Source organism: Danio rerio, chromosome 2 (genome assembly GCF_049306965.1).
Source record: "Danio rerio strain Tuebingen ecotype United States chromosome 2, GRCz12tu, whole genome shotgun sequence".
In the NCBI taxonomy this organism is placed as follows: Eukaryota; Metazoa; Chordata; class Actinopteri; order Cypriniformes; family Danionidae; genus Danio; species Danio rerio.
In genome coordinates, this window is record NC_133177.1 from 11,324,289 (window position 1) to 11,338,083 (window position 13,795).

General features: G+C 38.2%; 2 protein-coding genes across 6 annotated transcripts in view; both read right to left on the reverse strand.

Annotated features, from left to right (window-relative positions):
- Positions 1 to 13,795, reverse strand: part of LOC137487670 (uncharacterized) — a 579,101-nt gene that overhangs the window by 139,475 nt on the left and 425,831 nt on the right. The gene's annotated exons all lie outside the window — the stretch shown is intronic.
- cdcp2 (CUB domain containing protein 2) overlaps positions 1 to 13,795 on the reverse strand; it is a 34,065-nt gene that overhangs the window by 18,704 nt on the left and 1,566 nt on the right. For all 3 annotated transcript variants that reach the window (XM_073923398.1, XM_073923388.1, XM_068213571.2), the window contains exons 2-3: positions 7,612 to 7,867; positions 1,654 to 2,001 (exon numbers count right to left, since the gene is read on the reverse strand). In XM_073923398.1, coding sequence (XP_073779499.1) covers positions 1,654 to 2,001; positions 7,612 to 7,678 — 415 coding nt within the window. In that variant the 5' untranslated portion in view covers positions 7,679 to 7,867. The remainder of the gene's footprint in view (positions 1 to 1,653; positions 2,002 to 7,611; positions 7,868 to 13,795) is intronic.

Genomic DNA, 13,795 nt, shown 5'->3' on the forward strand with positions numbered 1-13,795 from the left:
CTTACATGTTGTTCACGCCAAATTCTGTCCCTACCATTCAAAATGGAGACTCATCAGGCCAGGCAACATTTTTCCAATCTTCTAATGTCCAATTTTGGTGCGTCTGTGCAAATTAGCCTCAGTTTCCTGTTCTAAGCTTACAGGAGTGGCACCTGGGGTGGTTTTCTTACTCTGAACACTGCTCACTGGGCATTTTCTTTTTTCTGATCATTCTCTGTAAACCCTAGAGATGGTTGTGTGTTAAAATCCCAGTAGATCAGCAGTTTCTAAAAAACTCAGACCAGTCTGTATGGCACCAACAACCAGGCCACGTTTGAAGTCACTTAAATCACCTTTCTTCCCCATTCTGACGCTCAGTTTGAACAGCAGCAGATTGTCTTGACCATACCCCCATAGCAAAATTCCTCTGGCCCAAATCTGGCCCACACCATCAGCATTTGCTTGGCCCACATGCCGCAATGAATTACGGTACATGACTGAACCAATTCTGGCTTCCATAGAAGCGGCAAACATAGACCATATCTGGGCCAAGTCTAAGCCAAGTTAATAACCCATAACTGGGCCTGAACTGGGCCAGATGTGTTGGTGTGTTACGACTGCAATGTTTTTAATAAACCCACGAAGCATTTCGCTGTACAGCTGTGCTTTTTCTTGAAGCGACCTGATTGATTGAATTTTTTCTTTGCTCAAAAATAATATAAATCTATTTTAAAAGTGGGTCAAGCTAGGCCAAACTTATGTGGCCCACATGTACATTTAAACATCTGGGCCAAGTACTACATTTGAGATCTGGCCCAAGTCTTGAGTGCCGCCTGTGAGACGGTACCACCTCAGCCTAACCTGGGCCATGTTTGGCCCATATGTTGCATGCCAGTGCCAGACGAATGCCTGCTGTGCCAGCTTTATGCCAAATCTGGGCCAGAATTCTTTGCTACCTGGGTATCTACATGCCTAAATGCATTGAGTTGCTGCCGTGTGCTAACCGATTAGAAATTTGCTATAAGGAGCAGTTGGACAGGTGTACCTAATATTCTGATGTTGTATTTAACTGCAGTTTACCACTTTATTGACATATTAGTTTAAAATAATATACAGAAATAAGTTTGGAAAGTAACAGGAAATGCACAGGCAGTTTCTTGCCAGGTTTTCTATTGTAATCTATATCACCAATACACACAATATGTTACTAAAAATATCAATATAAGTCACTTTTTTTAAACTGTTCAGCAATTAAAGTTGTTGGAGTAAAGATCAAGGCCAGATCATGCATTCAAAAGCATAAATAAATGAGAAAATACATTAGGTTATTTTTTGGAAATGATGTGTATTTTAATATTTATCCCTTTGTAAAACCTTGCCTCATAGACAGAGAGGGGTCTGGATGCAGACCTGGTGCAGTGCAATCTGAGCTGCATCCAATGCTTTTTAATGCGCTCACCTAACCCCGCCCCTTACTCTACCCATCACAGAGACGTCACTCACTCCATTGAGTGCATTGTTTCTGGCATTGCATTGCTGAGTGATGCAATCTCAGCTTGCATCACAAAGGCTGCATCCAGATACTATTGACATAGATATGCAATTATTGTCTTTTGGTGCATACTGATTCCTATTTAACCTGGAATATTATTTGAGTCTCCAGTTTTTCCTCACCTTTCCTATATCCCACCAAGAAACCCTTGCGTGCAACATGGCGGTCTGAATGGAAGATGATGGACATGACGTTCCAGGACGAGCTGAACTGAGGAGGAGAAACATCTCCACAGAATTTTCCCAGGAGGTTTCCTTCATCCTCCGAGATGCCGTTGTATATCTTGATGTAGTCATAAGCGCAGTCAGTGTGGTACTCCAGCTCAAAGTGATGAAAAGTCAACAGTACAGAAGAGCCTTCAGAGACCACTATCAGCCAAGTGCAATCGGTGTCATAAGGATACAGGCCTGGAAAATTAGGGCTTGACACATTGCCACTGCTTGCAGAGAGGATTCCTCCACATTTGACACCTAAACAAAAATACCATCATTTAATTAGTTATCATAGTGTATTTTAATGATGAATTAAAAGCTATTTTACTAAACTCCTGGTGTTTTTTGACAGTAAAGCACTTCAGCATTTTATTTAAGAGATAAATACACTTAAAAATACTTTCTTACTCGCCCTCCTCTTGTTCCAAACCTTTTTTGATTCATTTTTTATTCTGTTAAACACAAAAGAAGATATTTTGAAGAATGTTGGAAACTGGTAGCCATTGAATTGCATAATACTTCGGATATCAATGTTTACTGCATTCCAACATTTGTGAGCCAACTTGTTAGCCAACTAAGGTCGCAAGTTCCGTCATTACCGACATACTTTGTTTATTTGCTGTTAGATCCATCGCTCCAACGAACATTCGCAAACTGCGTTGCAAACTTGAGCACTCACAACTACAGCTCTGGAGCTGTAGCTAGAAACAAAGGTCATGGCTGTGTTCCATTCCCACTACCCCCCCCCCACCCCCCTTACCCTATTGAAAACATTGATGTTATTTTGAACACAGCCTCATGGCGAAAGCTATAGTTGACCTATTATTTAAAAGCGGAATTTATGTTACAATGTAAAAGCAATTGTCAAATTGTAAAAGTAGACTTAAAAAAATAAAAATAAACAAACAATATCCTACTTAATAATAAAAATAATAATAATAATAATAATAATAATAATAATAATAATAATCATAATCATAATCATAATCATAATCATAATCATAATAATCATTAATATTATTGTTAAAGTATGATTTTTTCATTTCTAATAAATAATATTCTTCATTTCATTTTATAATAAATAGCCTCATTATTTATTTATTCATTTATATTATTTATATATTATATTAGAATATGTGAGTATATATGTACAAGTAAGTGTGAGAATATGTACAAGTAAGCTTGTAAGTGATATGTTTTAGAATAGAATATGTAATGTTTAACTTCTCAATAATATTAGTTAAGCAAACAGGTCCTATATGTGCCATTTACATATATTTCAGTTAAAATGGAAAGCGAGTGCATGTTTTAACCAAATCTAATATTGGATTTTATTTTAGATGTGTGTGCATCTAAAACAATATAATTTGCACAAAGAAATTATGAGTTTTTCTTTAAAGAAGTTGTTACTCCACCCAGTTTAGAGCATCATTATAGGCATTTTAAGTTATAACTAACATGGTTCAAGAGATTGATCTGCGACAGAGAAAGTACAGGTTTTGGGAAACACTCGTCACTACATACAGTAGGTTTTTACCTAAATTATAGTACTATGATAGTTCAGCCACAAGTTACGTCGTTGTTTGAGAAACGCACCCCTGGTTTAGAACCTCTTGAGGCTGAGTAAATACAGAGTAAATTTCTTTTTTTTTGGGGGGGTGAACTGCCCCTTTAAAGGATGGTTGTAATAATTTGCGGGCCATATATTCAGCTATATAAGAAGTTGTTCTTTTGTAAACCTATTATGTCTTTCTGGTAATTTATAGTACATTTAGTGTTCATAAGAATGTCCTAAAACCTTTGTCATCATAAAATGATTATGAATGTGATTTTATGCAGGCTTATCTGTTATGAAGTGGCATGCACCCAGTTGTGTCGTTTTAAATGTAATATTGTTTGAGATAACTTTGTCATGACAAACAATTACATCTTATTTTCAGTCTCTTTGTCATGACAACATGACATTATCAGGCATCATAACTTGTCATAAATCTGTCATAAACATTATTGTTGAAGCCATTATATTTGTGTTTTAAATAATTTGCTGCCATACCATCGCTGCAGCAGATTCAATATTACGCAGATTCCAACTGGTTCTGCAAGGGTAGGGCTTTGTACTTGAAACCATGTGTTTCATAATCAGTGGGGGAAAAAGTACTGAAAAATCATAGAAGTAAAAGTACCATTTCTTGCCCAAGTAAAGTAAAAAAGTAAAGTATCTGTTGTAAATATTACTCAAAGTATAAGTAAAAAGTTGCCCTTTTAAAAGTAGAGTAGAGAATATTACGCTGTGGAAGGTTGATGTGTTTATATGCCATTTGTGCAGTGTTTGAAAACGTAACATTCTGTAGTGCATTCAGTTATTGCAATTAACTTTCTATGTGTGATTTGATTGGATAGGAATCACAGGACTGATACTTAGCCAATCCCTATAGACAAGAAAAACTAAAGTAGTGTCTGCACATTGGAAAATAGTGAAGTAAAAGTACTGATAGAGGGGGGTAAAAATTCTCAAGGGAAAGTAAATACAATTATAATGTAATGTGTATTTATTGTGTATGGCCAAACACCCAAAGTGCTTCACATTCTTGAGGGGGAGGAGAGGTCTCTTCACACCACCACCAGATGATGTGATGGCCACAACCACAGGATAACGGCGCCAGTGTGCTCACCACACTTCAGCTATTGGTAGATTAGAGACACATTGATTGATCCAATTGTGTGGATGGGGATGACTGCATGGGAGGCCATGAGAGGCTATTGGTAACAGGCAATGGAGGGAATTAGGCCAGGGATTACATCCCTACTCTTTACGAGATGTGCCATGTGATTTTTAATTATCAGAGAGAGTCAGGACCTCAATTTACCACAGGGGTGTCAAACTCATTTTAGCATTTGTACGATATAGCCACTAAACTGACAAAAGGTAAAATAGTTACTTCCCTCTTGGTCACCTCAGTGTGCAGTGCTTTCCACAGGTTTGAAATATATTTGCGGTGGTAGCCGAATTGAAAAACACCTTTTTCCCACAGCACATAAATGGTCAACTACATGCGACAAACAAGAAATAATGTTATTTTTAACTATATTTTTATTTATTATGACACTGTTATACGCCTTTTTTTCCAATGGGTTAAAGTTATTTTAAACGGGCTGTTGAAATAATAGAAATCCAATATTTCTCTTACGTTTATGCTATTAAGGAGCCATGTACACCCACTGAAAAAAGGTGCTCTCTCTCTCTCTCTCTCTCTCTCTCTAAAGTTGCTTTATGGCATGACATTTACAGTATTGTCAAAGCATTTTAAATATGTATAAAGTATGTAATATATTAACATCAATAAATTAATAAAATATAAAGCAAATGAGAAATAAATAACAGAAAAAGGAATAAAATAAACATTATCGCTAAAAAGTTATAATAATTACTAAAATAAAAAATGTAGATTTAAATAAAACAAATTAGTTGATTAGCCATTTCTAATGGTGTACAGATATTTTGCAGCCATTACGGGTGTCATTTTGTTCTCTCCGAGTATAAAGTTTATCGGAGTCATTTATTAAATGATTGATCATTTAATGTTTCTCTCGGGGCTGTGCGCACAGTCAGCTGCGAAATGGTACTGTAAAAACGCATACAAATACAGCAACTTTAGAAAGCAAAAGTAAAACATTTTAGGAGATTCAGAAACCATGGTCAGATGCAGTTTGGTGGAAAAGGAGCGTCTCTGTGGGTCTGCAGAGCACGTTAGTTCCTGTGTGAGTGACAGATCGCGCACACACAGAACCAGCAGGAGGAAACATGCAGAGCGAGAGAAGACTTTCCACTGGTTAATCAATCGCGAATGTTTAGTTTTCTTTGATGGATACAATAAAAGTGTAAAAGGTGGATAATAACAGTATTTTTCATTTGTTACTACCAAATATACCTGGGCGGCCCTATGTGGGAAGCACTGGTGTGGTACGACAGGGTATAGATGTGGTCTTTCCCTCTGAGATGGCTGTCAAACTGACGCTGATTCAGGCTTCTGGATCGGATGAAATTAAGAGTTTGCTATTGCGCCATCCAGTGGACACAATTGGAACAGCAGTATATTTTATTGAAAATTTGCTATTGTTTAACATTCATCCGAAAGATGGCACTCACTGACAGTATAGTGTCCCTTTCACTATACTGGGGCATTAGGACTCACACAGAGCGCAGGTTGAGCTCCCTCTGCTGGCCTCACTAACATCACTTTCAACAGCCGCCTAGTTTTTCCCATGTGGTCTTCCATCCAGGTACTGACCAGGCTCAGCCCTGTCTAGCTTCAGTGAGTAACTGGTCTTGGGCTGCAGGGTGATATGGCTGTAGCTGAGAAATTCTTAAGAAAAACTACTCAATCATTTGAGTATTTGTAATTTGTCAATTTGCACCACTGTTCATAGTATCATTGCGCTTGCTGCAGCAAAGTTCCTTGATTATTACACCAGAAAGGGGGTTTAGTTCCTAGACATTTTGGTCTAGAAAAGAGCAACTTTTCATTTTCTGTTCTGCTGTCTAATAACTGCAAATGTTTCAAGTTTCAGATAAGAAAAGGATCAAAAGTCTTTGCTAATGGTCTAATCTGATTCAATGATCTATCTATGCTAAGCTAAGCTAAAAGTGCTCCGGCCAGACCCAGAGATCAACTGTATGGATTCAAACACTCAACAGTAAACTTGTAAAATAAGCCTATTTTAAGTGGTAGGCATATGTACAAACTAAGTACTCATACAGTGCTATTTCTAAACTGTTGTGTATATGTGCAAAACAAAATGTGCCGTAGAACCTCAAGTAAAAACCAGTAATAAAAGTCAATGTTTTGAAATTCAGATTTATACATCACATACTGAAATAAATAATTTTCCACTGATGTATGGTTTGGTGTGATAGTACTGTACAATACTAGGAAAATCTGGAATCTTAGGGTGTAAAAAATCTAAATATTGAGAAAAATGCATCAGAATGGAGCTGTCAGAATGGAGTTCATTACAATGCACATTACTAATCCACAATAAACGAATCCTATAGAGTCCAAACTTACATACAAGATTTACATTTTATCACTATGTTTCTGTGAATCGATGGTAACTACTCGCGTTTAAAGGTCCCGTGAAGGGTTTTGAAATTCCGGGCTTGACCTAATCTCAGCTGAAAAAATGAAGAGAGGGTGGAACGTATAGTTACTCCCCTTTTACAGAAACAGCCATGCAGTAGCTTTGTTTTTATCACAGCTCTGCCAGTGAGATTGGTTGAGCTCAAGTGCGTCAAATGAAAAGCAAATGAGAAGCATCTTAAAGGGGGCAGCACATGTCAGATTGGTCAAGATTTTGGTCAAGAGAAACTGAAGTTTGAGATGATGTGAAAAAAATCGTTGATCGATTTAGGTGGAAGTGAAAAACTGCAAGCTTTAGAGGTTCATAGCAGTTTGGTATTTTCTAAACACGAATTTTGAGCTCACTAGCTTACAGATATTCTTAAAACTAACATACTAAAACTAACATCAACAACAAATGTTTGTTTTTATTTAATGGGAGCTTTAAGACGTTCCATAAAATGATTAGACAAAAATGCACTGGCATTTATTCAAAGCTATCCCAGTCATCAGAATAAAGCTGTTAATTCCATAAAGAAACCATTTCTGGTTCCACCAAAGAGAAAAGTTCTTAAACGGTCCATAAGTTTAAATAGTCTGAAGAAACAGAGCTTTTCCAGCAATGGAAAGGTTCTGTGGAGCCATTAATGAAGCGTATTTGAACATACAAGCTTACGGAAGAACTGAGGTGTTTACAGTGGTACAACATTCATAAGGTGTGCACTTTCACCCACGAGATAAGCATTCCTACCTTTCTTGGAGGTTACCTTTCCAGCAATGAACAAAGCGTGAATGAAGACGGCCATCCTTAAAACCATGTTTTGTTTTGTTTTCTTTTGGTATGTGGCTTTGAGGTGTCTTGCAGATTCAGAAAACAAGAGGTACCTGAAAGCTCCTCATTCTGTAGCCTCTCGTTCTGGGGCAACTGGATAGGTGGTCCACTCTTTGGCTCTCCAACTAAATTTTAATGAGGACTATCAAATGCACGCTGGTGGCTTGTCAATACACTGTTTGGAGAGAAAGGCATGAAAAGTTAATGAGTGTATCGTGCACATGGAACAAGTGGTGTGTTTTAAGTTGATAAGAGGAAGAGACACGCAGATGACTAGATGTTTTACACACAGTCTAAATCAAGGGTCTCCAACCTTACTTTATATGAGAGCTACGTTTAAACAGAAAAAAAACTGGCGGAGAGCTACTTGTTGCCCTTTCATTTTGAAAGTAACTAAATTAAACAAGGGCAGCACAGTGGCTCAGTGGCTAGCACTGTCGCCTGTTAGCAAGAAAGTTGCTGGATAGAATCCTGGCTGGGCCAGTTGACATTTCCATGTGGAAATTGCATGTTCTTACTGTGTTCGTGTTGGTTTCCTCCGGGTGCTCCGGTTTCCCCCACAGTCCAAACACATGCGCTATAGGTGAATTGGATAAACTAAATTGGCCGTATGGGTGTTTCCCAGAACTGGGTTGCAGCTGGATGGGGTATTCACTGCGCAATGCCTTATTCACACTAGCAGTGACTTTGTAGCTGCCTATTGCTCTGGGTGGTGACCTGCTACAAACGCAGGTCTGTGTAGGTACAGCACAGAGAATACAACCTGCCACTGAGCGAGCTGACAGAGGATCACATGAGCTCTACTGATGTTCCTATTGGCTGTCACTCACGAAAGTCGCTCTACATTTGCATAAAGTTGAAGGATTCTCAACTTTGTTGCGTTTCTCGACACGCCCTGGTCGCCAACGGTCACTTGCGCAGATGGAAGTCGGCAGAAGTTGCTCACTCTCCATTGAAATGAATGGTCACTTGTTACTTTGCTGCTGCAAGTCGCTCGTAGTATGAATGAGGCTTATGCAAGAATAGTTGGTGGTTCATTCCACTGTGGCGACCTCTGAAATAAAGACTAAGCTTAAAAAAATTGAATGAATGGCTGAAATAAAACAATATATTTTACAGTACCTTGCCAAGTCTGCACTTTTTCCTCAATTTTTCTTAATTGATAATACTGTCTCTGTACTCAGTAACAGGATTTGAGACCTGACAATGTTCATGGTTTGTTGATTGTCATCCTGCAAAGAGTGCAATTGCATGATTGTATTGATAGTCTGGATGCAGACTAATACATTCACTACCTGACAAAAGTCTTGTTGATCTCAGTTGTAGGAGCAACAAATAATAGCTCGACTTCTAGTTGGCAGAAGGTAGAAAAATGGCAGAGGGTAGATTTTTTCAGATGAATCATCTATTGAACTGCATCCCAATGATCATAAATTCTGCAGAAGACCTACTGGAACCCACATGGACCAAATATTCTCACAGAAATCAGTCAAGTTTAGTGAAGGAAAGATCATGGTTTGGGGTTACCTTCAGTATGGAGGCGTGCAAGAGATCTGCAAAGTGGATGGCTACATCAACAGCCTGAGGTATCAAGACATTTGTGCAGCCCATTTCATTAAAAACCACACACTCTCAGAAATAAAGGTACACGAGCTGTCACTGGGGTTGTACCTTTTCAAAAGGTACACATTTGTACCTGAAGGGTCCATATTGGTTCCTCAAAAGTATATATTAGTACCTAAAAATTTTTACTTTTTAGGTACTAATATGTACCCTTGAGGTATTAATATGGACCTTTTAGGTACAAAATTGTACCTTTCGAAAAGGTATACCACCCCTGTACCCCAGTGACAGCTTGTGTACCTTTATTTCCATGAGTGCATGAGAGGGCAAATTCTTGAGCAGGATAGCGCTCCTTCTCATACTTCAGCCTCCACATCAAAATTCCTGCAAGCAAAGAAGGTCAAGGTACTCCAGAATTGGCCAGCCCAGTCAGGTAAGATGAAACTGGAGGCATTGAAGATGAATCCAAAGAGTCTTGATAAGATGCAGAGATGTATGCATGTAGTCCTCCAAGCTTATGAGAGTCATACACAATATTAATTGTTTTTCCACTGCAAAATGACTTTATATTCTATACTGTACTCTATCTCTGTTAAGTCACAAGACTTTTGTCTAAGCAAAGTCAGACCTTACAGTCCTAATTAAATAATTAAAAATCAAGGCATGATCATATTTTATTTTGGTAAAATAAGCATAATCTAGAGGCTTTTGCCTTTCATATAAGCCACTTCTGATATCAAATGATCAACTAGAAGTCAAGTTATTATTTGTTGTTACTAAAACTTGGATAGGCGACAAGACTTTTGTCAGGTAGTGTACAGTGGGGCATAGGTTGTCAGTCTTGCTAAGAGTTCAGTGTTACAATATCCCTTGGGATAAAGGCAACTTCACTGTAACTGTACAAACTGTTAAATGTTTCCTGGATGCAGATTACACCAGAATGTGCAATAGGCACATAGTTGGTCAGTTCACCCAAAGTGTTGCAGTGGATTGGAACTGAATTTGAATCTGAAATAAAGGTACCTTCACTATAGATTTTATTTTCATACAATGTTAAAAAACACTTTAAAAAAATTGTTTTCTGCCATTGTATAAAGAGTAACAAAGCGGACAACCGGTGAAATCCACCAGTTAGCACTGTGACTTTACAGCAAGAAAGTCACTGGTTTGAGTCCCGGCTAAATCAGTTGGCATTTTTGTGTGGAGTTTGCATGTTCTCCTTATGTTTGTGTGGATTTCTTCTGTGTGCTCCGGTTTCCCCCACAAGTTCAAACATATGCAGTAAAGGTGAATTAGGTAAACAAAAATTGTCCGTAGAGCACAAACTCAGTTCCTGGAGGGCTGCAGCTCTGCACAGTTTAGCTCCAACCCTAATTAAACACACCTTTAGGCTTGTTTGAAACCTACAGGTAAGTGTATTGAAGCAGAGTTGGAAGTAAATTGATCAGGGCTGCGGCCCTCCAGGAACTGAGTTAGACACTTCTGCTGTAGAGTATGAATTTGAATGAGAGAGGGTACAGGTGTTTCCCAGTTCCGGAATTCGACTAGAAGGGCATCCGACGCAAAAAAACATATGCCAGAGTAATTGTCTGTTCATTTGGCTGTGGTGAGCCTTGATTAATCAGGGACTAAGATAAGGAATAATGAGTGAGTAAAAAACATGGCAGATGAGGGATGTAGGGGGGAAGTGGAATGGCTAAGGTAATAGTTCACAAATAATTTAAAAGCATCCACATCAATCTCAACTGTGTGCTTAGACAAACAAAAAGTATGCAAATATGGATGAAAAGGCGGCAACACCAAAATCTCTTTTAACTTTTGGAGCTTTTGCTGTTGTCGTCTTCTCATACATATTAACGTAATAGTCTCTTACACTCATAGAAATGAAGGTACACGAGTTGTCACTGGGGTGGTACCTTTTCAAAAGGTACAAATTTGTACCTAAAAGGTCCATATTAATGCCTCAAGGACAAATATTAGTACCTAAAAAGTACAAAAGTGTTCCTCTTAATTTTTTTAAGGTACTAATATATTCTTTTGAGGTACCAATATGGACTCTTTAAGTACAAATGTGTACCTTTTATAAAGGTACCACCCCAGTGACAACTTGTGTAACTTTATTTCTGAAAATGTACCATCTGCAGTCAAGGGTGCTGTGAACACCAAATGTTGTGTTTTGAGGTGACATCTGGAGGAGGTGGTGATCACAGTTTCAGTGAATGGGGAATGGTCACATTTAGTGATTCGACTCACTGATCTAGTCGATCAATTGTTTGTGTTAGTTGGAGAGGAGCAAAATATTTGAATGACCTTGCATGTATTTAGGCCTTTTTACATATAAGAACTGAAAGTTCTGTGTTTTTGACAATCTTGCATTCATTAAAACTTGGCTGAAAATAATAAATACATAAAAAACTTAAAAATGTTATTTTTTAAAATGAATATTTAACAATAACTTCTTTTTATTTACTTATACAATAAACAGTACTTTATAGACCTAATTCCTTTCAGTAAAGATTTAATGTATTTTATAGGTTTGCATTTTAACATCTTGTCACCGACTCGGTCCCAGTCATTCCCCTGGCTGGCCAGCAGAGGTCATCATCACCGGACATCTCAGCATTACGTCATCCACTTACACTGACAAGCATGCACACCTGCAGCTCATCCAGTTAATGACCCACGCTCACACATATAAGCAGCACACACACTCACTCATTGCGAAGTCTTGTTCTGCCCCGGCTAACACTATTGAGGGTTTCTCCTTCTTGCCTGCTTCCCCGTTGTGCCCTTGCTTCGATTATTCACTCAGTCCTGCCTGCCGCCTGCCTTGTACCTTTGCCTGAACCCCGACTCTGATCCTTGCCGCCTGCCTTGAACTCTAGCCTGAACACTGACCTCGATACTAGCTGCCTGCCTCTGACCCATGCCTGCTTACTCATCCTGTGTTTGCCTGCCGCTACGACAATATACTACTGTGTTTGTAGTTCGCACATGCATAACATGTGTGCTGTTTATTAAATTGTGTTTAATAAAAATACTGCAAATGGATCCCTCTGTGTCAGCCACTTCGTTGCACATGCTTCAAATAAGTGCTCCAAACTTTGTCTTGATTGAGACCTGTTAGATTCTTCTTTCATCATTTGCAATGTTTCCAAATTGCACTGTTAGTCTTTGAATTATAATTACTTATAATTCATTCTTTTTCTTTTCGGCTTAGTCCCTTCATTAATCTGGGGTCGCCACAGCGGAATGAACCGCCTGCCAACTTATTCAGCATATGTTTTACACAGCGGATGCCCTTCCGGACACAACCCATCACTGGGAAACATCCAAACATACACACACACACACACTACGGTCACACGTCTTTGGACTTGTGACACACGAATACGGGGAGAACATGCAAACTCCGCACAGAAACGCTAACTGACCCAGACGAGGCTCGAACCAGCAATCTTCTTGCTGTAAGGCGAATGTGCTACCCACTGCGTCGCCATTACTTATAATACACTTAAACATACTTAATTATAATGGTTATAGAAGACTTTTATTGGGTAAGAAGAGATCTCCACTTAAGTATCATATTTAGAGGAAAAATGTGTTTGATGCATTACAAAGCTTGAAGCATCAGAATCGGTGCTCTATATTGGCCTATCACCATGACAAGGAATCGGTACTGAGAATCAGCTGCAAAAATTTTAATCGAGGATCCCTCCTCATATTATGAGTAGACGTCAATGGAGCCTATCTTTGCTGGACATTATTTGTATGGAACTTTCAACAGCGCGCACACATGGAGCTCAGTCAAAAAATGTTGAGTCCTGGAATTTAACTTTTGATATTGTAAATCCTTTGTTTCTTCCTTTAATGTACTGCTTTTCTGTTTATATATAGTCTTATTGTATCTCATTATGTAAGTTATTTATTTGTACTTACCTAGCTTACTCTGTATTTGGGTTTACATTATTATTATTATTATTATTATTATTTTTATATATATAACACAGCAAGCTTTTAACTTTTGTCATTATAGAACAAGTCTACCTGGGTGGGGGGTGGGATTCGGGGTTGTTTTATGATATGGTCGTACGCTGTATGCTCTCTATATTAAACAAAAAATTTAAATAATAAAAACAATTGCTCACAAAAAAAAATTCGCAATCCTAATCGAAACATCCATAGTTTGAGGAGTAAAATTGGAAAGTAAATAAAATATGATACTGTGATTTAAAGTGCAGTTTGCTAGTAATCTAGGGTACCAAAAGGTCTAAATATAGCCCTGAAACCTATCAAAAATCGACTGCAGTCTGCAGAAGGAAGATCCTTTTTATATAGTGTGATGCCCACAATCTTAGACAGACTTTCTTTTGCAGTTCAGTAGACAAACACACTCTGTCACTAAATCAAGAAAAAAGACATCTCTTTGCACTAGCATACAAATAAAATACAAATATGTATGTGTGTGGCATATGGCAAACAATATGGCAAAACTACTGCACTTTAATGGCAAACATGCTGCACTTTATGAAAACATGTG